Source organism: Scophthalmus maximus, chromosome 18 (genome assembly GCF_022379125.1).
Source record: "Scophthalmus maximus strain ysfricsl-2021 chromosome 18, ASM2237912v1, whole genome shotgun sequence".
Taxonomy (NCBI): Eukaryota; Metazoa; Chordata; class Actinopteri; order Pleuronectiformes; family Scophthalmidae; genus Scophthalmus; species Scophthalmus maximus.
The window spans coordinates 7,461,367-7,487,678 of record NC_061532.1 but is presented as its reverse complement, the minus strand read 5'-3'; the positions used below and the strand labels follow the sequence as shown (position 1 = coordinate 7,487,678).

The window sequence follows — 26,312 nt, the reverse complement described above, 5'->3', positions numbered from 1 at the left end:
GTGTGTGTGTGTGCGCGCGCGCGCGGCTGCTGTCATTTCCCATTCCCCTCTGGTTAGGAAAACTCTGTCTCAAGAGACCAGAGAGTTTTTATTTCATATTGTTGTCGTGATGGCCCCAGGAAAGGGAAGCGGTGGACTTGACAATCTTGCATTTGAAGTAAGTATCAATGTATTTTTATGAGCATTCAGAAAAAAAGACATTTGATTTTATATTACATTTGATTTCATATTTTGTTACATATTAGTAACACTACACTAGCTTCTGATTGATCCCAGTTTACAGTGAACTGATATTGACAGTCGGGAGCAACTTTAGGTTGAAAATGCATAAAAGTTGTGCAACTTTTGAAGAAATTATTTCCAGGCATCACAAAATACAATATTCAATGTTTTGAAGAGATTTGTAATGCTCTGTATTTTCATACTTTTCTTATTTTAGAGCTTTCCACATTTGCAGCCTGTTAGGGAAACACAATGGCAGAGGTGTCAATCTACCTGTTTTCAGTAATCAATGTTAAAATTACATGAACGGAAGATGTGTGCACTAGTCATAAAAATGTATTGGTATTGTTGGAAATGTTTCTCAGATGGGTGAACAAGTCGATGGTCAACCCAGTGAAAAAGCCACCAAGACAAGTGGGAGCAGCTCTGAAGTCGAGGGCGGCAGAAATAGACCAACATATTGCGTGACTGATGTTCCGCCATGGTACCTTTGTATTTTCCTGGCCATGCAGGTGGGTGTTACCCTACAAATGTTGATCTGAGCGTTCAGGTTTTTTTGAGGTGTAACCTCTTTGATTGTCTCGTGGATTGTTGTCACTGTTTAACCCACATTGATTATGGGGCAAAATCAAATATACGATTTAAGGGCATCAGCTCCTTTCAGCAGGTGAACGTAACCATTGCAACCTTGCTGTAACAGTAATTCTATGCAATCCCTCCTTTGACTTTGTATGAATCCTGAGAAGGCAGACAATACTGAATAGAGAGTTGACCCCTATTCCTGTGTTGAGTGTGTGTATTTGTTTTTTCAATTTTGAATTCCTGTCCCCTGCAGAATTACCTGACAGCATTTGGTGGGATTATCTCCATCCCGCTCATTCTCTCGGAGGGACTGTGTCTGCAGCACGACAGCCTGACCCAAGGTCGCCTCATTAACACCATTTTCTTTGTCTCTGGCCTGTGCACCCTGATGCAAGTCACATTCGGTATCAGGTCAGAAGAACGCCACATATTCATTTGACCATTTACCATCCTGTATGGAATGTTTTGGCAATATTATTGAAATGAACATTGATTTTCAACCTAATGCGATGCTTTCTTACTTACTGACAACCTTACAGTTGCACTAATCCATTATTCTGTATCAATGTGACAGTGACAGACCCGCAAGAGAATGGTCACCCAACTCTTCAGCTCCATGAAACTTTCTAGCGTCTTTTAGCTCATGATTTTGTTTAAAGTCACATTTACTGTTCGCTTCAGTGTCACTCGTCTTATCAACCCTTTTAGCTGAATCATGAAGTCAATGTTGCAAAAAAACCAAAACTTTCCCAGCATCAAACTGTAACCAGACGACATTAGCAACTCAAATAAGCAACTGAAGACCCAGATATTGCCGACAGAGACGAAAAAACAGTCTGTTGAAATTCCTCTGACCTAAATTAATGCTACAAATTCTCCAAAATCTTTTACAATCTTAAGCAATATTACCCAAAACTAATTTGGATTCTGTTATAAATTGTTTTCTTTCCAAATATCTAATAAAAAAAGCTAATATTCCCTACAGCCACAGCTGTAGCTTAATTTTGGTACAATTTTTGGCACACCAAATTAAGATGGTTAGCACACAATATATGTGGTAAATGTCAGCATGTCAGCATTGACGTCATGAGCACCATGCTCAAGTGAAGCTGTAGACTCGTCTTGCTACCACGTAGAGCTCACACCCATTACTGTGCAACACATTATTTCTATTCATTACCAAAAATCAGATTCAAGACAAAAAACAAGCAAAAATGTGCACCAAATTGTAAGTGGCTCGCTGTCCGTTAACTGCTTTGTTTAGGATTGTTTATTTCTCATGAACTGATTAGTCGGACACTGAATTATTATTTCTGTTTGTGTCACACTCTGTAGGCTTCCCATCATTCAGGGGGGTACATTTACCTTGTTGACACCTGCCATGGCCATATTGTCCATGCCAGAATCGCAGTGCCCAGCTTGGACTCAGAACGCCAGTCTGGTCAACACCTCCTCACCCATCTTCATAGAAGTGTGGCAGACGCGCATGAGAACAGTGAGCCATAAACACTGCGCCTTTGCGGCTCTGGATAAGCCGACAAAAAAATTGGGTGTAGCGTTAATGAGTAATTCAGTGAACTCATATGATTCATTTTCTGGGAAGTGGCAAATTTTTGTTGTCCAGCACTCAGACAGAGGAAGAATGTGGATGTCAATGCTAATGATCCCTGTTATCATGTTCCTTTTCAGTTGCAGGGCTCTATCATGGTGGCCTCTCTCCTCCAGATCTTGGTCGGTTTCTCTGGCCTCATCAGTTTCCTGATGCGCTTCATTGGCCCGTTAACCACGGCTCCCATTGTCTCTCTCATAGGCCTGTCACTGTACGACTCAGCTGGAAGCAGGGCTGGCAGCCACTGGGGCATCTCTGTTATGTATGTCAGCACCCACTGTCATGGTCAATGCCTCTTTCCCCATCTGAAAAGAAAATGTTTCTACTGTGTGAACAGGCAGCATTGGGCTGACCTCCTTTCTTAGGAGGCCACAGTCTGAAATTATAATAAATTCTGTCTGGTAATGCTGTAGTCTGTAGCCAAAGCTATTCTGAATTTTAGCTATGACAAGCCCGATTGTCCGGCTGCGAAGATATGTAATTTGCACATCATCATGCTAATCACAGTTCTTCTCATACATGCAGGACCACAGCGCTGATCATCCTGTTCTCCCAGTACCTCCGTTTAATTCCAATCCCGGTTCCTGCATACAGCAAAACCAAGAAACTGCACACCTCAAAGTTCTTTATCTTCCAGATAATCCCTGTATGTCCTTTGCAAAGTTATATTTCATGCACAGATATTGTGAGATACGGTGAGGGCAAATGCCCAATTCAAGGTATTTGCTCATGCTTATAGTTATATATACAATATGTATAAATGTATACCATTTTTGTTGTATTTAATGGTTAACTTGAAATACTGACACTGATGCTAATGTCACATTTTGATTAGATTTTGCTGGGCATTGTGGTCTCATGGTTAGTCTGCTACATCCTCACCATCTATGATGTCCTACCATCTGATCCAGCTCAATACGGCCACCTGGCCCGCACCGATGTGAAGGGAAATGTGGTCGGCGAAGCTTCCTGGTTCACATTTCCTTATCCTGGTAAAGTTCCCAAACAAGCCCACAACACTGCTGATAGAGGTGTTTACAATAATCACTTTGACCTCGTCGTTCAGGTCAGTGGGGGCAGCCCACGGTGAGCCTGGTAGGCGTGTTCGGCTTGATGGCGGGAATAATATGCTCCATGGTCGAGTCTGTGGGTGACTACCCTACATGTGCCAGGCTGTCGGGGGCACCTCCTCCGCCCAAGCACGCCATCAGCCGGGGCATTGGTGTTGAAGGGCTTGGCTCTCTGTTAGCTGGGGCTTTTGGCACAGGCAACGGCACCACCTCATTTAGTGAGAATGTGGCAGCCCTCGGTATCACCAAGGTAAGGCACATAAAACAATACTTATAATACGAATACTTCCCAACTAGAGTTTACCATTCAGAACTAGTCTATTTTTTTTTACTACATCCTACTTTCATTTACCTTTCCTCACATGTGGAATGAGCTGATCTCTTGTGTGACAACAGGTGGGCAGCCGAACTGTGATTCTCGTCAGTGGATTCTTCATGATTTTGTTGGGGATGCTTGGTAAAATTGGGGCTGTTTTCACCACCATCCCCACCCCTGTGATTGGAGGAATGCTCATGGTCATGTTTGGAGTAATAGCTGCTGCTGGGATTTCTAATCTACAGGTAACAACACAACATGTCAATTTTTCCATGTTTTCTAAATGCTAATGGGCTGTTTTGCTGATACGTATCATTTTACAGTCCACAGACATGAATTCCTCCAGGAACATCTTTGTTTTTGGCTTTTCCATATTTTCTGCACTCATCATCCCAAACTGGTTCATGAAGAATCCTGATTTCATAGACACAGGTATAATCAACTAGAGGTTGTCTTTTCTGTTTTTCAGCTTTCACTCCTACTATTGTTAGCTGATGTTACACTATTCTGTTGTGTCATTTGGAAAACTTGCAGCTTATTAGAGCACTAAGTGGTAGATATCTCAAGATGGTTTGACTGTGTTGCACTGATACTTTTTTCTGTCTTGTCCTTGGTGTGTGGCTCAGGTGTGAAGGAGGTGGACCAAGTGTTGCATATACTGCTGACCACCCATATATTTGTAGGAGGGCTCCTTGGCTTCTTCCTTGATAACACAGTTCCTGGTAAGCTGGACTGAAAGCTCGTCACTGAATTAAATTGCATTCAGTGATGGTGGCAGACTTGCAGCAGGGTGTGTGCTATATGGGTGCAACTTTTATTCTCATGTGTCATGGTCTGCCCGGGTCATCAACAGCCTTGTGTAAACTATTTTGTTTCTTTTTGGCCAATTGTAGTGGGGGGTTGAATGCCTAACTGGTCTGATACATATCTATTTTTCTTGTAGAGCCATGTTTTAATATAATATAAGATATAACCTTGGATATTCATTTAGGGCTTGAATAAAGTTTAAATACATTTGATGAAGTTATAATACAGTATAATCCTTACTTTGGATTCTTTCCCTTTTATACTCATACCCACTCTTGAATGTACTAAAGTCAATTAATATGGTTTTGAAGAGCACTTCATGTTCTTTCATAAAGGCATGAATCTATCTGGAGTCTGTAACAGAGGTCTTGGCCAAATTATTAGCCAAAACAGTCTCAGCCAGATTCTTAACAAGTAGAAGTAGAAGTGTCGCCTTCATACTATACAGTCAAAAAACATCCTGACTGAACCGTGAGGAACATTTGTTCACTGAAACAAAGTCCACTCCAGGTTCAGTTGTCGAGACTTTATGTTTTGGCGTTTAAGTTAAGATGAATTCTTCTGGAGTAGCCTATATATATTTTCTTCCTATTTGACTATCAAAACAACCCCGGTTTGGTCCACACATGCCACATACTCCTTTTACCATGTGTCAGATGTACAGGAGGACATGTATCTTCATGCAAATAAATGAGAACAGTTTATATTTAATCATCATGTAAATCACAAATTGCTCTCATCTGTGAATGTAAAATATATCATAAAATGTGTAGCTAAATAATAACAATGTTTTCGATACCATTCAGGGACTAAACGTGAACGTGGCCTCCTAGACTTGGACAAAGCGCTTCTTGAGGACTGTGGCAGCACCTTGGGCAGTGACGAGGTGTACGACCTTCCGTTTGGCATAACCTCTTGCCTCGCATCCCAGTCCTGGGTTCGCTACATCCCCGTCTGCCCATGGAAGGGCCACAAGTCTCAGTCTGAGGACAACACTGTGTCACAGAACCAGGGAGATCAGCACAGCACAGAGGTCACGGAAGAATTTGCCCTATAAGGTCTGATGTCAAGAGGTTGGTTAATAAAATATTTAAAACAACTACTGCTGTTTCTTCTCATTCCAGGGACATAGAAATATTATCTTGCAGGGCACTATTCTTCATATTATCTATCTCTGGTTGCTTTTACATTAATAACAGAAAATTATCCTCACAGCGGCGACCCTCTAGCTGTTATTGTGTTTCCTTTTTTTCCCGAAGGCAAACAGAGATAACACCTCTCCTCGGCCTCTCTCTCTCAGGTTCCCGTGCCCTCGTCTCTTTCTCTCTGTATTCATTTCCTCTCTGTAACCATGTCTGACGGGCAGGTGGGACATGTGTAATGCTTTGATCTGTGGACCAATCCCTTTCCCCCCCAAGACCATTTTGACCACTGGTCAATGATGGCTGCAGACTGATTTTAGCATGGTGCACCGTACTGAGTGTAAATTTTAGAAAAACATTTTGTATGGTGGAGCTCTGCACAGTAATTCACACTTGGGTTTTATTTAACACTGTGCCTGCAATCTGCATTTGAATGGAAAAATGATCACGATAACTCAGCATTTCATTGCTTATTAGGGATGGTTTGAAATTCACCCAAATTTTTTATTCCGCCCCGACACTCTCACCTTGAGGAATTGCTCTTCTTTTCTTTTTGAACTGCATAACTGTTATATCATCCGTCCTTCCAGCCTCCAGGCATTTTACGAGATCTATTTTAAGCTCTTGAATGGCTTTCAACTGCCAACTTCATCTTGCTGACATAAATATTATTGCAAATGGACTTAGGAGAATGGGGCGAGAGACAAACGTGGCAGAAGGAAATGGAGAGAGACATCGCGTATTCATGACCAGAAGATGGAACCATAGGGCAAATGTGCTCCCCACTCTCCTGCTGATTAATCGATTCAAACACAAACAATGTAAATAGAAAATGTATTCAAACTGATATAATCTACTGTAGCCACATTCATTTATATGGATTGTGTATGTGCTGCAGGTCCTTCACATTTCTTCTCTGCCTTGGGGGCTAGAATTCCAATATTTACTGATGTTTTGATGTAACGATCACAGGAGAACAATAGGCCGTAGATTTTGACCCTAAGCTGGACATTAGGAGCCCATTCTGAGAATATCGATTTGTTCCTATTATTGAGTACGAGCTCCTGGTAAAAGCAGCAAAGTGTGTAATGTCCTCACACAGCAACAACTTGTGGCAATGACAGAATTAGATTAAAGTGTAAGTCAGGCGGAGCCTTGTGCTGCTTCAGTGAGCCATAAGAATCTGGTCTGTTCCTTTCCTGAGCTCAGTGGCAGATATATGATGCTTCAGCGTTCTGAAACATTGAATGAACCGAGCACAGCAAGGGGAAGTTGGCGCCCGGAATGAATTTGTCTCATCATTCTTCCTCCTTTCATTGTTATGTCTCAGTGTCTCAGTGTCCTTATTTTTCATTAGTTAGGGTTAGGGTTAAACCTCCCTGAAAAAGCAGCTTGTAATGTACCGACTAACCATCTTCATCCAATGTCTGATTGAGCAAACCATCGGCTGGAAATCGACTGCATTTTCTTATTGTTAACGAAGCACAGGCGAGGGACGTGACAGCCATAATTTTGGGCACATGGTTGGAGACACAGTGCAGCATCTTCTGCTGGAGGCGAAGGACAGCGACACGTCACCCGACCATGTTACTAAGCAACACCCAAACAATTAAGTGCAATCTTGTTAAAGGAGCAACACCATGGCAAGTGAATAAGTCAGACCTGTGTGCTTTATCAAACACGCAAAAGCTCTAAAATTAAATTAAAATCAATCTAAATTCAAATGACGGTATTAAGCAATGGATGAGTCGGACTGAGAATATTTTAGTGCAACTGTTATCGCTACTGGCACACAGAGTTCTCGTAGAAGTTAGAAACGTGTAAATGAATGAGCTATCGAGGTTGAAACGGATAAACAGAGTCTGTAATGAGAGAACAGCTGGGTGCTGAGGAATGGCCTGAAATATTCATAATGCTGCAGTCTCTTCACTCATCATGATTCTCTGTTTCCTTTACTCAGACATCAAGTCATCACATACAGGACCCATCTCTCCCTCTTCCCTTGTCTCCCTTCTCTTTCTCACCATCTCACACTTATCGACTCTGATCCACTGTAATGGACGCCAGAGAAATCAGGGGCCCACACAAAGTCGGCTCTTCAAATTTTCTATTATGAGCACATCCAGTGCGGAGATTTGAAGTACTTTCCCAGATTAGATACAGCAGATAATCGCAGTGGGGACCCATTGGTATTCATTAACACATCCAGAGAAGCCGGCGTATGCCCAACTGAACTCGTTTTTCTCATTGCACTCCTTAGTTCGCTCCTTCTGCCTTCATCCGCATCAAGATAGATTCCACGATCCCTGATTATTGGTCATTTGCGTCTCAGATATAGGAGAATGCGCCTGTGAGGAAGCATTAGTGCTGATGGTGTATTTTCTGGTGCAGCGTGATACTGCAAGTTGTCTCCCCTGGCCTTGCTACGGTACGGTGTATGATTTTCATTTGAACACTGGAGGGGGCTACAGGCTAAACCTTGGTGTTGGGTCTGGAGGTGTACTGCTACTGCTGTGCTTCAAAAGGTAGTTTTGATTCACAAATATGTTGAGATTGATACCTGATCTCAATCTTACCGCCTAATTTCTTTTTCACTGCAATTTCCCACCACAGCCACTGGCTCTGCTTAAATTCATTCTTGTTGCAAATTGGATGTCTGTGGCTTGAAAGGATTGTGAAATGCTGACCTGGAAACAGAACAGTTTATGTTGATTTCTTTTCCAGAATAACTGGAAATACGTAAATAAGCACCATAGAAACCTTTTCTCAAATATCTCAATTTGCAGAGTGCACGGGCCTCAGAGCTTTAACCTCTCTGGATCCTTAGGACAGCCTCAGAGTCTCCAGTCTGGGCTATCCACAGGAAACACACAGCAGCCAAATGTATACGTTTTTAAAGAGAACAAACATATCAGGCTGACCTTCAGGGAAAATGTGAACAACGTTTGTGTAGAGTTAAATCCGAGTACCATTTCCCATCTATGTCCTGACCTGTTACACCCAGGATACAGGGGGCTGAGACATGAAACCATTTGTGGTCACATTCATACCTATGTGGCAACTAAGTCACAAATTAACATGTATGTTTTTGGACTGTGGGAGGAAAAAAATCTGATTCCAGTTCAGGGTGATTGGTTTGTCCCACATTTGGTTGGACTTCAATGACCAACAATGTTGCTGTGAAACGTATTTTTGTCAAATATAACTGAGCATCCCAATGGAATCCCACCCAGTCTTTTTTGTTTAATGAGGACCTGACCTGTCACTGAGCAGTGCTGTCATAAGTCTTATGGCAGCATATTCTGTAACCCTGATCTGAAGTATCTTTAAACTGACCTAAGATCATTTTAGGATGTTAATAAATCCTACCTTCACCCAAGGCAACAGTCAATACTCAGCATTTTGACCTGGCCTTATCTGCATTACACTAAGTTACATAATTCCACTCATCGGACCAGGAGCCACAATTTAGCGCCCCTGCTGAAAGAACTTTGACCCTACTGAAAAAGAGTTGAGTGAGTTTGTGTGTGAGGATGTTGCCAGAGAATAGAACACAGTCAGTCTCCAGGGTCATCAGGAGGGCACCCATGCTTTTCAAGAATATAACTTGGTAAATAAGATAAGAATCAGAATGATCTTTATTGTCCTTTCACATGGCTTCGCTCATACAGGAAAATAAATAAGAAACAATATGTGTGTCTGTGTCAAATTCTTTGATGTGTGTGTGTGTGTGTGTGTGTGTGTGTGTCAAATTCTTTGATGTGTGTGTGTGTGTGTGTGTGTGTGTGTGTGTGTGTGTGTGTGTGTGTGTGAGGGCTCACAGTTGCTGTGCTGTGCTCTGTGGTTGGGGAGGGAGCAGTGTGGTTGAAGCAACAGCTCTTGCAAAGACGCCGTTCCTCAATCTGTTGGTGCAGGATCTTATTGTCCTGAACTGTTTGCCAGATGTCAGCGGTTCAAACAGGGAGTGCCCAGGGTGTGTAGTGTCCCTGGCATTCTTACTCAGGCGACTGGCATAGATGGTGATCAGGTTTGGGAGCGCCTTTCCATCAATGTGCTGGGCTGCCTTTACCACATGGTGATAATGATAAGATTGAACTTCATTAGAGATAAGAAATTATTGTGTCAGATTTTGCTCGCCCGGTATGAGAGACCGACGCACTAACCACAAGGCCAAAGAGTTGCATTGTGCCCCGCTAGCGCTTCTATTAATGTGTAAAACCCTGAACTGCACTCGCAGTGTTGTGTGGTGCGGTCCGCACCATTCTTTTAGTTTTCGATTTACAAAGCCAGGACTGAGCCGAAAAAACCCTGACCGCTAGCACACCGTGAAGAAATTTTTCGACGATTTTTACAAAACATGTATTGATTTAGAATCGCTTACTGCCCCTTTAAGAATACTCTAACGCTGCAGAATATGGCCTTCATCAAATTTATACATGAAGCGAACTACACTAACAAAGATCTTGTTTCAGCAGAAACAGCCCTGTGTTGCCACATCGGTGCCGTTGGCTCGCACCTCAGGTAGTAATGACAGTTCAGCTGCCGCACAGGTGCGCACACCGCCCCCCACGTCCCACACCCCCGTCAGAGAGGATGGGGACAGAGATGCTGCCTCCTCGACTACAACCCCTTCAAGTAAAGACATGAACAACAGTGAGCACTTTTTAACTGCAGCACGTCCACAATACCCGGTTACTTAAGTGCATGTAAATGCAAGAACTGACAATACTCTGGTCACATGTCCAGTCAGTCTCATCTCCAGTTAGAGTCGATGGTGATGAAAATTGTGGACGATAAGCCAAATATTAGACCTGTAGATCTTGTTTGACATTGCAGTGATGAGAGGCTCCATAATAAGTTTGAGAAGAGGCTGTCATTATGAAAAATAAACTTAACAGACTGATACACCATGTTTGACTCATCTTGAATAGGTTTAACAAATTCATGCAGTAGGGCTGTGTAGGACCAGTAAAATTTGTATAGTGCCCCCGGATGAATAATGTTGACTTTATAATGGCACACCCAGGTCGACACTATCTGCTGCAAATAATCTCTCATAGTGACAGTTTACAAAATAAACTACTGGCCCATGGTCTTCTTGCAAGATGAGAAAATAATTGACCAGGTTTCATGTGTGTGGAATAGTTGAGTCCAAATACATAATTGTGTAGTCTCGGCCTATCCTATGTGGCCCTGTATCGATGCAATATCTGCATCAGAAATTTAGTGACAACGTGCAAATGTTACTGGCCCATTTTGGGTAAACTAAATATGCAAGGGTCGCCTTGCGAAATCACAATTCCAAGCGCGTTTACCCTTTGCTGGAGGGGCCACTTGCACCGTCACCTTTTGACCAGCTCTGGGGGGCCGCAGGGGGGAGAGAGAGACAAATTAGGTATCTCCAGGCACCACCATACTACCGAGTACAGGTGATAAATTATTTTAGTGAAAGTTGTGGAAGTGGCATTTTAACTCATAATGCATTGAAGCCCGAGAGGCTCATAACAATTTTAAATTGTATCTCACCCAGACACTTGATTACTCAGTGTTGAATCCGAAGTTTGCCCTATAGTCTCAGGTTTAACAAACACAGAGATTGCACTAAAGCCTTTTTCTGAAACGCGCACCTGATCCCTGTCTGTCCCTGTTGGCCAAACACTGGAAAGGATCATATATCGTGGGGGTTTTTTTGTAAATCATTGTCAACTTTTGACGGAGATGTCTTGCACCAACAGTTAGTGATTCAGAGTCCATGACGTCAGAGTCTGAGACGTCCCCTCCTATAATCACCGCCCCTGCCACACACTCAAAAACAACTCGTACTTTCAACGGAAATATGCAAGTTTATTGACTTCATCTGACGGTATGTTCACGAGCCTTTTGCCAAGGGATGTGATTCTCTTGAACAATAAGTTTCTTGACTGCGAAATTAATCCCGTCGGTACAGTCGGCGTAAACGATCCACTGGTGCGGCATTGTTAACACCCCGTAAACTTCCAAGTCATCGGTGACATGATTCAAGTTTGCTTTTTTATTTCTTATTTTGCTGTTATGTTAGAAATTACGACCTTATTCACTGGTAAATAATACAAAATGGATCTAGTTACGAGAGCATATTGTATGTATTTCATAATAACACTGTACTGGTGTAACATATTGGTAAAAGCGAAACAAAAACACCCATGTGTTGCTTGTGGCAAACAAGCAAACGTTCTGAATTGTGTTGCCGTGACCGCCAACCCTTCCTCTAAGATCGTGGCAGCACGTTGTTTGAAAAAGTGCGACCGTTTGTTTACCACAGCCTGGGTCGAACACGTGCACCAGCTCGCAATCGAGGAATTTCCGATGGGTATTAAATGCAGCACAGCTGAAGGGACAAACCGAAAAAAACTGGAGCAGGGCGGAGTGATCCAGCTTCGTCCGATTCTTAGAACGCCACACGGAATAAGCGGAAGAAACGATATCTACAAAATAAAAGTGTTAAAAGTCCAACTTTAGTAGCTACATTTATAAAGTATATATTTTTTGGGTTTCATATTGAGTTATGGTGTGTAATATGAATCATTTGGAGCATTTAATATCCACAGTTACCTCACAATTATCTAATTTAATGATTTACTGTGGTCACACAGTGCTACATCGAGGCATTTTGGCTAGTCAAAACTTTATTTTGAAAACACAACTCGGAAGTCACCTTTTCCACTTTGGTCAACTTGACGCTCGTATAGCAGGATATTGAGTCAGTCGCTCGAGTGTAGACCTTTGTTAATGCCTGTCCGTCCCCGCTGGTTGAAACTATATATTTTTTAATAATATATATTTTTTTATTTATTGTGCTCGTCGTGTTTTCTTTGTCAGCCGAGCACACAGGTTGATATCGATCCGTGATGTTTTCCGAGCAGGGCGGCGGTGCCTGACGATGGACCGTCGGTCGCTCGGTCGCTCGGGTCTATACAGTCTATGCCGCATCCTCAGCGGGACTCACCGCAGACTCATGAATTCACTGTGAACCCTCCATCGCGTCGTGGAGCCGAGAGCCGACAACACAGCTGCCGAAAGTGACGAGGTAGTTCGCCATCAATTCACCCAACGTCCGGCGGTGGACACCTAGCTAGTTGTTGACTCGCGGAGGCGACCGGCGCAACGAGTTAGCCTCGCGTCGAGCGACGCGCTGTTGTTGTTGTGGCCACACGTGACCCGCTTATTGATTATCAACCCCCGCTAATATGTTTCAGATTGTTTCTGCCGCCGATCTCGTGCCCGTGTCAACCATGGAGACAACCCAGGTGACCCTGGTGGTCAGAGGAGAAACATCCCCAGGTATGACTGTCAAACTCTGTGACACTAAAGATAAAAGGAGTTGGTACTTTTTCACAGATTGTTTTGTTTTTTCCTTCTGTTTTGTCAAAAGATACTTCTGTATTGAAGTCACAGTTTGAGTTGTGATCTTTCACTCCAGACTGTTTGTGGTCCACGGCAGCATATCCTTGTGTTTACAATCACAACAGGGAAGAGGATGAAGGAAATGTCAGGCACTTTGTTGTTTGTTTGTTTTGTTTTTTCTTTTAAAAAGTCTCACAGGGTAATAGATCAGTTTGAACACTTGTAGGTGAGGTGATAGCTGTTGTCGGTAACTGTGACGCCCTGGGATGCTGGAGCCACCAGAAAGCTGTCACCTTGCATCCCGATGGTCAAGATGGGTATGTTCAACTTCATGTGTAATCCCTCACTTGTTAAACACGTGCTCTTAGTGGGGCAATAAGCGATTCTGGAGAAAGATTGTTTGCTGTTGATTTTTTTTAACACTACGCTGGTTGGGGCCAGGGGGCCGTGAAGAGTTATTCACTGAATTTTACAAAGTCTATTGGATTAAAATCGCTCACTGCCCCCTTAAAAACACGATTTTCTCTCCGAGGTTACATGAAAGTAGTGGTCTGCTTTTCTTCCTGCTTTGCACTCAAAAACATATTTGATGTGTGTGTTCATTCCCTGACAGAAACACGTGGACTACGACAATCGCTGTACCCAAAGGAGTTGTTTCCCAGTACCGCTATTTCAGAGGCTTCTTTTTGGAGTCTAAGGTGAGCAGAGTCTTCTCTCTGTAAAGTGGTTTAGCTTCATACGTTGCAGATTTAGTTTCAAATAGTTATCGATGATAAACTGTTTGAAAGCTGCATTGTCTACTCGTGAAAAAGATGAAGTCAAGGCCTGAGTAAATTCGAGGTAAATGTCAGAGTGTTATGTGATTTGATGATTTCTGGTTTTGGTTTCCTGTCAGTTCTAACTTTCATATTTACAGCTGGGAGGGGAAAACTGGTTCTGGCTCTGACTTTAAAACTGCATTAGAAAGTTAGTTTTTAAGCTTGGATCACTTCAAAGAATTGTGTACCACCTTCCCCACATATGTGCTCATGCCTTTGACTCATATCTTAAGGCTAGTGTTAGTAGAAACGACAGACCGCAGGCAACCTGCCTGCTTGCTTGCCCTAATCCAAGCACGCGAGCCTGGTCCATGGCTCCACTAAGCTCTGCTTGAATTTAGATGTACACCAACATGTCGGGGATCAAAGTCCCCTGAAACGAAAGGGAAACGTGTCAGACATTTTCCTGGAGAAATTTTTTGTTGTTGTCGTGTCTATGCCTGTCTTTAGTTTAGGTGTGATGTTAAATTTATCAAAAGGGTGGAGCTCATGTTGTTTGAGACTAAAAGCCTGTTCCGACTTGTAAAAAGGCTCAAACTTTGAGCCGAAACGTGTCAACGTCTTACTGTAGCAAATGCAAAGTAAGTTAAAGTTAACAATTTCCTTTGTGGTGCGTTATCATCTTTGACATTTAAGGAACTGAAGTTTGCCTCTAGGAAAACTAACATCAATATAAAAAAAATTTACTCATGGATGTGGAGGGATGTTTTCCGTAGCTGCAGAATGGAGCAATGATGGGCACTTTATCCTCAGTGGAATAGTTTTTTCCAGTTTGAATTAAATGGCAGTGCTCAAAAAGTGTTAATGATGGCTTCATGACAGACTTAGAGGGCAGCGTAATGTGTAACTACAGACGTGATTCCAAGTTCATCTTTTATTCCTATAACAAATCCACTTTTCAGATTACAACCCCCCTGGTGGCTGACTGCCCTGGCTGGGGATCAGTGACTATTCCAGTTCTAATTCCTCTCTCACACTCTTGTCCAGAGCCAGCGTTGCCGCCAGATGGAAAAGTAGTTAAAATGTATATGATTTGAAAAGCCTAACATTGTGCCCAACATTGGAATTGCAGAGCGCAGATGGTCCCTGTCAAGTGATAGTCAATATGTGGGAGACCCATCACCATCCCCGCATGATGAGCCCCACAGGTATAGAACAACAACAACAACAACAACAAAAAAACGGTGCACAGTGTGGTTGGGTTTGGTAAAGTGTGTCATACTCAAACGCCCTATAGACCTCCCATTTCCTGCCCTAGAGCTGTATCTAAAAGTTACCGGACAACATTCATGTAGGCTCAGTTCTCGCTCATCACAATGAAGAAGAAGGTTGTGAAACGTGACCCTGAGTTTGTTGTTTTGGACAACATGTATGTATGAATTGACATACCACCACCTCTCCCAACTGCAATGTCCCCCCCCCCCACACTTTTTTTTACTTCCACAATATATGCTTGACATGCAAAGGAGTAAAATATCGTTCTTCAAAATGCAACATATATGCCAGATGAGACGTCACTTAAAATCACTACTCTGCAAAAAAGGAACGCTAAAATAGAAGAAATTAACACCGTATTTGAAGGAGAAAAGTACTTATTACAAATTAAATGATCTGTCCATGCAGCAAGATAATTTTACTGGATAAGAAATCTTAGAATAAGACATATTGATGATAAATTAAAGGATATACCATAAATTAAAAGATAGAAACGGATCAATGCTGTGTGCCATGTAGGGGTGATAGTGAATATACTAATTTAGGAAATCTACAGGATTTCTACTGGAACTGTAATTTACCGGTAGCCTCTGGAACTGCTTGCTTTTGTGGCAGTGTGTGAACGCTTTGACAGAGATCAGGAACAACTCCTGTTGGAATAATCTATGGCCATAGAGGAAACACTGCAGTGCAGTAGGTGTCATGACCTGATATAGTAAACTCGCTCCTGTTAAAAACCCTATTGTGTTGCCTCAACCCAGACAAAGCTCATTCTAAATGAGCTTGATAGGAAGAATAGTTGCAGCCGTGACTGAACTATTCTTCCACCCTGCTCAATGTCCTTTTTGATGCCAGGCTCTCACCCCACCCTTGTTTTGTTTCTGCATAGTTTCAGAAACATCCTGCCAAATTAACCCTTATGACGTGCTCATACTGTTTGTTTTGGGAAAAAAAATGTTTTATTGTTTGGATTTGAGGCAAATCAAATTCAGAGCAAACCAGTGGAGGCTTTAATTCGACATCATCTATCAAGATTTTAAAATGAGCAAAACACTCATAATGCTCTTCTTTGATCCGTCCTTAATCTTAACACCGTTCAGATGATTTCAATCCTGTCTCTAATACTATTTTCCTTTATTGCAGCAACCCACCAGAATGTTGACGATGGGCAATTTGGAATTAACAGTAAGTTGGATTTAAAAACAAACAAACATGAAGCCACCAATGAACTATAAACACACATGTAACAAAGTAACTCTTCTTTAATTACCTTGTGTGGGTTTACACTATGTACAAGCTCCATGAGATTGAAGTACTATAATGCTAAATTGATTATTGTTGCACGTACGAGTGCTTTCCAGTCTAATCTCTGTTTTGTACCGCAAACTATTGTCAGCATTCATGGGAGGCACAGTGTATATACAGGACATTGTGGTCAAGACGAGCTGTCTGTTTCCTTCCTTTTCTGTAGACGGGGTCAATTGTGTCGATGCCGGGTGGCTGACGTGCCAGGCTGAGGTTCGCCTGCGTCTGCACCATTCTAAGACGCCTCCGGTTTCCATCACCAAAAAGAAATTCAAGAAGTCTCGCTTCAGGTGAGGATGACACACAGGTACATTACAACACCAGCCAGTGAAAGTTCTGCTTGAAAGCGACTTGAGAAGAGATCAGCATTACAGGGCTACTATTACCCTACCCGCCTGTTACCAGAATAACACAGGCCCTGCATAGATATTTATAGCAAGAGAAGCAGAAACTACAACATGATTTGATGAAATCTTTTATTATGATCCACGTTTGTCTCAATATGATTAATCTTGTAGTTTTTAATTTGCATCTGTGATTTAATCCCACCTTTCCAGGATCAAGCTGACATTGGAGGGCATTGAGGAGGAGGAGGAGGAGGAGGAGGAGGATGAAGAGGGAGAGGGAGATGCGCTCAGTCCGTCAGCTTGGAACAAGATGACCACCACTCTGGAGATCAGCATGATCAGTGCCAATGGTTATCGGTCGCGTCACTCGCAGCCCGAGTGTGGTTATGCCCTGGAGCCCTCCCAGTGGACTGAATACAGTATCCACACCATGGACCCAGACAACCTAGAGCTCACCTTTGAGTACTTTGAGGTAAAAAAAACACTTATTATAATTCTGCCTCTGATACAGCAGTAAACAGATTTATTAAGAGGATATAAATTTGTATTCTGAACTTAAAAATCACAAGTGAAAATGAAGAAGAAATCGCTTATAGATTCATGTTGTTTCCTTTGATCAGAATTATACAAATCCGGTATTTTTTTCACAGGATGATTTGAGTCAGCATGTTGTCCAGGGGGATGCTCATCCAGGACATGTGGGCACAGCTATCCTCCTCTCCTCCACCTTCTTGGAGAATGGCAAAGACATGGGAATCGTCACACTTCCCATAATGGGTCGAAATTCCAGGCAGACCATCGGGAAAGTGAGAGGTAAAGATTTTGTCCAAAATAATTCCACATTGACAGTGTTCCTTCTCAGGGCAAAAGAAAAGAGGGGACTATACAACCTGAAAGTATTCACTGTATTTGTGTCCCCTTTCTATTGTACAATGAAACTAACACACTGCCTGTTCACCTCATTTATGACCCTGTTCCAGTGGATTACCTAGTGATTCGGCCCATCCAGGGGATGCAGTGTGACATGAGCTCCTCGTTCACCAGGTACTGGAGGAAAAGAGGTGCTCTGAATGTGGGTCACAGAGGAGCTGGCAGCACACACGCAGCTAAGTAAGTCACACAACAGTCAACAGTCATTGACTTGGTTACGATGCTTTGCAATATAGATAATTGAAAAAAAGGGATTTGTGAATACCAAAACGATGTGTGTTGAAAGGGTGCGTGTCCGGCGTCTGTTCCCTTTCAACAAGATTGTTTTTATGTTTGTGTTTTACAGGCACCAGAGAGTCAGGGAGAACACAATAGCTTCATTCAAAAGAGCTTCTGAGCATGTAAGTTATGCAGATGATTCATTCACGAGTAAATATCAACTCTAAACATTACTTTATTACATTATGTGTTAATTTGTCTCCATGCAGGGTGCAGCCTTTGTAGAGTTTGATGTTCACCTCTCCAAGGACGCCGTTCCTATTGTATATCATGATCTGACATGCTGCATATCCACCAAGAAGGTAAATGTAATGCCTGTCGTACCTGATGATCGACATGTGAAAGTGACTTATGAAGTGTTGAAACTCTCGTGGAAGATATCTGAAATGTTATACTTCTCTGTTGGTATTTTCACTTTCCAAGAACTAATAATCACTTGATGACTGTGCAGTTAGGAAAGTGGAGATCATAAACAAATGTACGTCACTACTTTAAACAGTTGATGTAACGCTTCCTATTCCCTTGACAGAAAAATGACAAAACTTCACTAGAGCTCATTGAAGTGCCAGTCAAAGACTTGACCTTCGTTCAGCTGCAGCTTTTGAAGGTAAAATCCGAAAGATTGCTAATAAATTGAAATAATTACAACCTACAATTACTATTAAGAGTCACAACTTTGCTCTCTCTGCTGTGATAGGTGAAAACATCAGTTGCTTAGTTGCCCAACAGTCGGAAAATGTGTCTCTTCCAAATGAATAATGTGAATAAAAGAACAGTAAACAAATCTTTGTCTGGAAGTTTATTATTGTTTCACAGTTATATGTAGAATCTGCCCTAGCAGGATCCATCTAAGTCTGTCTTCCATTCGTCAAAGGAATCAAACCACAAACTGAAGCCGCATTTTCTAGAACTTTTAAACACTCCCTGTCGCCCACATACGTGTATGAACAAGTGAGAGAATGTCGTTCTGTAATGATTTGTCTCTCTTACTGAAAATATCATTTTTTGATCTTTGTTCTGTTGTTTTGTTGCACAGCTGGCCCATGTTACTGCAATGAAAGGAAGTGATCACAAAGGTATAAGCCTGTTGGTAGTGTTTTGTTTATTTAAAGACCTACAGGTCCTTATTTTGCGTCACAGCAGAGTGGCTTTGACTGTAAAATCTGTTTCTGTTTCTGTTGTTCAGATCTGCTGGACGATGAAGAAGAAATTGACGAGCATCAGCCATTCCCTTCACTCTCACAGGTATATAACTATTTCGATGACTATCATTATTAAATAACTTGTCTAATCATTGTGACCATTTCTCCTTCACATATAATTAGGTGAACTGTAAAACTAGGAACTCCCTAACCCCCATAAATGAATGCCACTGTCTGCTACTGGCTGTCAATTACCTGTAAAATAACCAGTTGTTTGTCCATCACGCCCTCCCTCTCTTCCTTGTGTCTTACTTCTCACTGTATTTTTTCTTGTCCAAATAAATTAATTTAATTGCATTTTTCTTTTTGTTTGTTTACAGATCTTCCAGGCTGTTCCTGAGCATGTGGGTTTCAACATTGAGCTCAAATGGATCTGCCAGTTGAAGGTTATTAACAGTGAATAACAGCAATTAACTGAACAAGTCATTTTGGAAAAACATTTCAATATCTTGCCATAATATACTGATTTTATGAATTCTTTGTGTCGGCAGGACGGGTCGTGGGACGGTAGCCTCTCATCCTACTTCAACATGAACACCTTCCTCGATGTTGTCCTGTCTTGTGTTCTACAGAAAGGTGGCAAAAGACGCATTGTCTTCTCCTGCTTCGACCCAGATATCTGCACCATGTAAGCACAATTACCTTTTATCTTGATTAAATTTCAATTTGATTGGATGGTTATATTTGATCAGCGTGCTGAGCTCTATCTCCCTGTCAACCATTGAAATGTTTCAGTGAAACAATTGGAGAATCTCTTCTGTATTTAAAAAGACTTAGCTGAAAACAAACAAACCACAATACAATGTTTACCCAGCAGTTAAGTTTCAGTTAGTTAAAACAGGACATTGGAAACTGTCAGTAATCGCAAAATGTGAAAATGCTTAAATTCTCAAGAAAAGTTAGCCAGTCAACAGATGCTGTGTCTCGGCTCCTACAGCTCCTGACATCTTTTTTTTATTTCTCTCAGGGTGCGTAACAAGCAGAACAAGTACCCCATCCTCTTCCTTACTCAGGGAATTTCAGAAAGGTATCCTGAACTGATGGACATCCGCTGCCAGACCACTCAGATCGCCATAAGCTTTGCCCAGAGCGAGAACATTCTGGTGAGCAGTTGTTGCAGACAATTAAATGTTTATTTTAGTGTGTCCTCTTCATTTTCCGGATTTTCCAGATCTTCTACGATATCAATTAATGAAAATTTAGTTTGATACTGTTTTAAAAATGCCACAGACAGTATACCCCAATTAAGTGTGTGATTTACATTGTCACAGCACTATTTAAAGTAATATAGACAGTCTAGGCAAAAACGTGTCAGAATCCAGTTGGCAGGCCACGAATTAGGATGTGAAACTCTCTACACCCTTAGCAGCTGAAGCAAAATGTCATCAGGTCTTTGCTACTTAATAAATAAAGACAATGCGACCATAATACTGTTTACTTGTTATCACATTTCCTGTTTCTAGATATATGAGGATTTTTAATTCTTAAGGATATTTGCCTTGTATTGGAATAAGGTGCATCCTCAGGACTGTGTCGTCTCAGTGGAAACATCAGTCCACATAACAAACCAGTCAGCTAGCGTAGTGCTGTCAGCTGTCTCCATGACATCCTGTTGTGCTCTCAGCAAGGGCAGAGAAGGACTCCAGACAACTCGGACAATATAATCTGACAGGATCACTTGTTTTATGCAAGGCCCATTTGAAGTTACTTACTTGATATATGTAATGAAGACACACAGATCACCAACTTGACAAAATTAAACCTTGGCTGCTCCTTTAGGGAATCAGTGCCCACTCTGAGGAGCTGCTAAAGAACCTCACTTTCATCGGCGACGCCCAGTCGAAAGGCCTGGTTGTGTTCAGCTGGGGAGAGGACAACAACGACCACGAGACCAGAAGGAAGCTGAGAGAGCAGGGCATCGATGGGCTCATCTATGATAGGTAGGTTCAAATGTGGCATGCTCACCTGTGGCTGCTTTGTTGCTCTTTAAGACCTTAATGTTTTCTTTGTAGACAAGATACACACAGTCAGACAAGACCAACTCAGTACTGTATATCCACCTTTAATGTTCATTGTGTGGGACTAACTACCCCAGTAGAAACTAAGCTTATCATGAGCACTTTTTTCGGAAAGATCAATCATTAGGTCAGGACAATCGCTCCCTGTTAGCCAGCATCCTGTACTGTGAAGTGTACAGTACACACTTTGCTGTTGTCTGTGTTCAGTTTCAGAGCAGGTTTCTCTTGTTTCATTAATCGCTCACTGCGCTCACAGTGCTGCACCTTGTCATGCCACTATGATTACAAGCGTTTTGTTAATCACTTGGCAACCGCCTCAGCTGCTGATGAAAATGGTTATTGATTATTCACTGTCGTGCAGGGTGGAATAGTTTTCTCTGGTCTCGGCAAAGCTGCCTGGTCAGCAGAGTTTGTTTGCTCAGCTGTTTCCGTTTTGTGTTTCACTATAACACTTGCTCTGCATTCATGTTTGAACTTTAGCCGAGATTTTCACTGAGACCTGCAGAAATCAAACCAGAGGCTTTGAACTCGGTTAAAAGTCCCTGACAATTCCAGATGTAACTTCATCACCTCCAGGTTGTTGTTCTTGTTGTAACTGTGCCTCTTTTTTTTTACAGAATATGTGAAAGCTTGGTTCCATATTTTGACCCAAGTTCTCCAGATCCCTGTAATGTCTCTCTGGTTCCTGTCCATGTTTTGGCTGATGTTTTGTTCCTCACCCAATTACTGCCTGACAGCCTTTATCTTACTCATTCAAATGCATCAGGAACAAAGTAATGTTCCGTGGCAATGATACAAGAAGGTTGACTTCTCATACAGTTCTGCGCAAAAGTTTAAGGCACTAGAATAAAGTGCAGATGCTGTCAAAAATAATGCCACAAATAGTTTTTATATAACCCTAAGCTGTATGCATAGTGCTGTGAAGAGAATTAAACTAAATATACAAGTCTGGACAGACATGGAAATGAACTGCACCTGCAAGGTGGTTATTCTAGTTTTTCCGGATTTCACTCTCTAATACATCTGGAAAATGTATTTGTGCACCTTCAACAGAAATCAATATTTAATGTGAAAACACTTTGCCTTTAAAATGGTATAAATTCTCCTTGGTAGACTTGTGCGCAGTTTTCCAAGGTATTTCTTCTTTAAAATAATTCTTGGGAGTAACTGCCACAGTTCTTCGTGGATTTAAGTTGTCTCAGTGTCTAGACTCCATTTTGTTGAGATCAGAGCTCTGTGGGGCCTTGTCACTCAAGACAGTTCTACATGACTCTAGTTGAATGGTGGGGCTCGTTGTCATACAGATGAATGTTCTTAATACCCAACGCCTTAATATTATATTCCTTAATCTTTCAGTACTAAGGGTTGTTTTAACTTTTCTGATTTTTTTTGTTCCTAAAACTTGGCTTGTATTGAACACAGTTGTTTGATTGGTCAACTGCCATGTTAATCATTTCCCCTCCTAATTCAACTTAGTTTTTGAAGTGAAAGAGGCAACTAGAGTGAATGGCTTGTTTTGAGCATGAGACTTGTTGACATATTAGCATATATATTTGTATGAACTGAACAACAGGTTCACAGCGATTCTAGTTTTTCCTGAGGTCACCCTCTAAGACATTTGTCAATTTGAATTGTGTTCAAGTGTTGTTGATGTCTTCAACCACCTGGAACCTACTGTAAAGTATTTAATTGATAGAGCTCATTGTGGAGAATACACAGCCGTAGGAGTGGCTCACTGTGGAACCATTTTTTTCATTACATTTTACTGTACCTTCATGAAGATTCGTTTTAATGTACGAGGTCAGTCATTGTTCAAATATGGATGGGGTGATGCTTCTATTCCCATTCTTGACTGACGATGATATTGGCCATGCGTGGGATTTGAACCGCATGAAATGTAAAGATGCATTTAACTAACCAAAAATAAGGAATCAGAAAAAGCTTCTTTTTACTGCCTAAATTGGAACCATTGCACCCCCCCCCCCCCCCCCCCCCCCCCCCCCGAATGCAGCAGGTGTTGCTGTTTTCATTACATGTGTGCATGAAAAGGAGTGTGGAGCTACTGCACCTTGTCTGACTCTACTATTGTTTCATTTAGATAACATTGTTAAACAAATATAAGGAATCAATAAACTTCAATTAAAATGTTGTATAATTATATTATTATTGCATAATTGGTGTTGCTGACAATAGATTTTTTTCCACAGAACAACTCAATAGTGGTACGAATCAGTGTTAGCATTTAGCAACTCTTTGTGGATTGTATCATAGTAGAATCATACCATTATATCAGTGTGTTAGGACTTTACAAAATGTTTGTGACATTTAATGACTCATTTAATGGAACAGAATGATACAAATGTGAAGATTTTTGTCTGATGTGCTGCTTAATGTTTAACACCATTAAACTTGATTATCTCATAAATGATTTGACGTGGAGTATATACAGTGTACTGTGGAAAGCTACTAATATTGTTACAAAGTACTGTATATATTTCAACACCATCACCAAGGCCTACTACTCATGCATTAATTATTTTCTATCAGTTTTGTTAACTAAAATGTTATTGGTCAGGAAATCTCTTATCACTTTGTTTTTTGAATGGTGGACAGTATTTTGAGGAGAAACCTACTCACCCTTCTGATGGACGTCTCTTCCTTTTCCTTTAGTATCTGCGAGGAACAAGGAGAGCAGCCAAATATCTTCCAAGTAGAGGAGCAGCACTCCCTGGGGGAGGTTATCAACGAGGAGACCATGAACAGCTCCACCTGCTCCTGCTACTCCATCCCCTGCTCCATGGCTCCCTGTGTTGCCTTCAAGTCCCGTACTGGCAGCGCTGAGTCCGACTCTGGCCACAGCTCCTTATAATCCAATCTAAACCACCTCAACAGATGTTGTCTACCGTCATGCATCTTCACAATAGGTTAATTATTTATGTTTTCTCTTAAAATATGTGGTTGGTTTGCCAAAACTTGGAGGCAGCCATGTCTGTTTCTTCGGGTGTAGGGATTAGAACAGGCAGCACTCCTTAACATTGGACCCTAAACCTTGATATTTATTCAGCTACTATGTTTCATCTCTATATAGTTTAAGTCTAAAAGTTAATGCATATGATTTTTGTTTTCACAATTTTAACAGAGTGGCAAATTGCCATAAAGTTGATATAATGCTTGATGATGCTGTTTTTATATTTCCGCTGTTATGTGTTATCTGTGCATGTTAGCCATTACCTTAAGTGTTTTCAAATGACTGGATAATAGCTTCTGTTTGTTATTTCAGGTATGAGAAATGATTTGAGTAGCATGGCACATCCATTGCTGGGTTAGATTTGCGTACTACACACAGTTCAAGGAGATGTGCACATAAATCAATGATAACCTCTTGGTGGATAGACTGCAGCACTTAGAAAGGAGCCTGCATGATTGATTTCCTCTTGAATGGACAGTGGAAAGCACTTGCTCCTCTGCTTTCAAACTCATAGAATAGATATTATTGTTGATTACACACTGCACAGTAATGGATGTACTGTATACTTGATTAATTCTATATACATTATTTGAGGAAAAGCAGAAGAATGTTTTATTAGCACACACCACAGCCTTAGCAGGGAAAAGTCTGTTTCTGTTTCCTTCTGTTTGTTTCACCAATATCTCACTGCTGATCTATTATATTAGACTTGGGTGAGGATTTTTGTACAGAATGAAAAAATACTTAATACCATACTCACAAACAATCCTTTTTATTGCATGGTAGATTTTTTTGTGTACAAATAATTCATAATTTGAGTATTCAAATGCAAGGTGTAGGATTTAGGGGGATCTATTGGCAGAATTGTAATAGAATATTCATAATTCTGTCTTCATTAGTGTATTATTACTTCAAAGCATGCATTACTTTAGAATGAAGCCTATATATACATAGGTAGCCGATCCGCCATGTGTCACCGCCTAAAGCAGACAAATCAAACACTCACGTTTTTACCTTGCCAATGTAGATTCTCCTACACTCCTGGAAAAAAGCTAGTTTTGGTTGCAATTTGCAACCTCACTGCTACATGTTACAAAATCCGACATACTGTTCCTTTAAAATTTGTTTGTCAGGATAACGCAACTGGTAATGATGCATTTTGATCACTGCAAAACCAATTAAAGTGTACTGGTGATGATCACTGCAAAACCACTTAAAGTGTACTGGTGATGATCACTGCAAAACCACTTATGAAGTGTACTGGTGATGATCACTGCAAAACCACTTAAAGTGTACTGGTGAAAGTTTGTCTTGACTACAAACCCTAATGAAGCCATGTGATGTCTGTTTATCTGTTCATCTGGAGGAATGACAATCCAGGGAGAATGAAAGAATCTAGCATGTAATATGCACCGTCACCTCAGGACAGAAGAGTGCAAACGGTAATGTGAATAAAAATCAATATCTATATTTGTTTATTTTCTCTGACTTTTTTCTCTTTCATGTCACTAATGTTTTTGGATACATTATCTTTACCACAGGCATGTCTTGATATGAAGTAATGGAGATTATTTGAACAACTTGGAAGTTGTATTTGAAGATTATACTGTTATTCTCTAAAACTTTCAGTTAGTTCTGACTCTTACATGACATCTTATTTAGTCACAAACTAATATTTAAAAGAGGTTGTACAGTAGAAGATCTACAAGACTTTGCCACTAACTTTAAGCAGTATCTACAAGCTGAAACCAGTTTGGTCGGTTATGTGACATTTGGCACATTATCAAGCATATCTTCAATTTTTAGAAGGGTTTGAATTGAACATAGCTTTGTGTAAAAGAAACTGGTGTAAAATTTGGGTAAAAATGCCATTAGATTGGTTGAACGTCTGACTTGTTATATCAAAGTTAATAAAATATTACACTTAATGTAAATGTTACACTATAATTGGTGTGTTTTCAATTTAATATAAAATAAAGTAAATACAGTGGCATCTAGACATTTCTGATAGGAATTATATTTTGGACATTTTGCAGACATTGTTTGACTTTTTAATCAACAAATCAAAAATTCAAATTGATTGATTAGTCAGCTGTGAG

The 26,312-nt window shown here is 41.1% G+C and overlaps 2 protein-coding genes across 10 annotated transcripts; both read left to right on the top strand.

Annotated features, from left to right (window-relative positions):
- On the top strand, positions 1 to 5,705 carry LOC118290587 (solute carrier family 23 member 1-like). Of its 2 annotated transcripts, XM_035618370.2 has the most exons (13): positions 1 to 157; positions 440 to 483; positions 588 to 734; positions 1,058 to 1,215; positions 2,140 to 2,299; positions 2,494 to 2,675; positions 2,939 to 3,059; positions 3,249 to 3,405; positions 3,480 to 3,733; positions 3,880 to 4,044; positions 4,123 to 4,231; positions 4,426 to 4,521; positions 5,413 to 5,705. In XM_035618370.2, exons 2-13 carry the CDS (start codon positions 475 to 477, stop codon positions 5,661 to 5,663), a joined length of 1,809 nt encoding a protein of 602 aa, XP_035474263.2. In that variant the 5' UTR covers positions 1 to 157; positions 440 to 474; the 3' UTR covers positions 5,664 to 5,705. The 2 variants fall into 2 exon arrangements, with proteins under 2 accessions (XP_035474263.2, XP_035474262.2); XM_035618369.2 differs by lacking the exon at positions 440 to 483 and having other exon boundaries at positions 3 to 157.
- A 3,868-nt stretch (positions 5,706 to 9,573) lies between these two features.
- On the top strand, positions 9,574 to 25,683 carry gpcpd1 (glycerophosphocholine phosphodiesterase 1). Of its 8 annotated transcripts, none has more exons than XM_047328652.1 (21): positions 9,574 to 9,721; positions 10,224 to 10,383; positions 12,984 to 13,068; positions 13,358 to 13,448; positions 13,745 to 13,829; positions 15,022 to 15,097; positions 16,308 to 16,349; positions 16,636 to 16,759; positions 17,027 to 17,288; positions 17,467 to 17,629; positions 17,797 to 17,926; positions 18,093 to 18,147; positions 18,235 to 18,327; positions 18,555 to 18,632; positions 19,062 to 19,101; positions 19,212 to 19,270; positions 19,548 to 19,613; positions 19,719 to 19,855; positions 20,195 to 20,330; positions 21,007 to 21,167; positions 23,916 to 25,683. In XM_047328652.1, the coding sequence occupies exons 2-21, from the start codon at positions 10,276 to 10,278 to the stop codon at positions 24,112 to 24,114; spliced, it is 2,190 nt and encodes a 729-aa protein (XP_047184608.1). In that variant the 5' UTR covers positions 9,574 to 9,721; positions 10,224 to 10,275; the 3' UTR covers positions 24,115 to 25,683. The 8 variants fall into 8 exon arrangements, with proteins under 8 accessions (XP_047184608.1, XP_047184609.1, XP_035473792.2 ...); XM_047328653.1 differs by having other exon boundaries at positions 9,582 to 9,721; positions 10,221 to 10,383; XM_035617899.2 differs by having other exon boundaries at positions 9,592 to 9,823.
- The last annotated feature ends 629 nt before the right edge of the window (positions 25,684 to 26,312 follow it).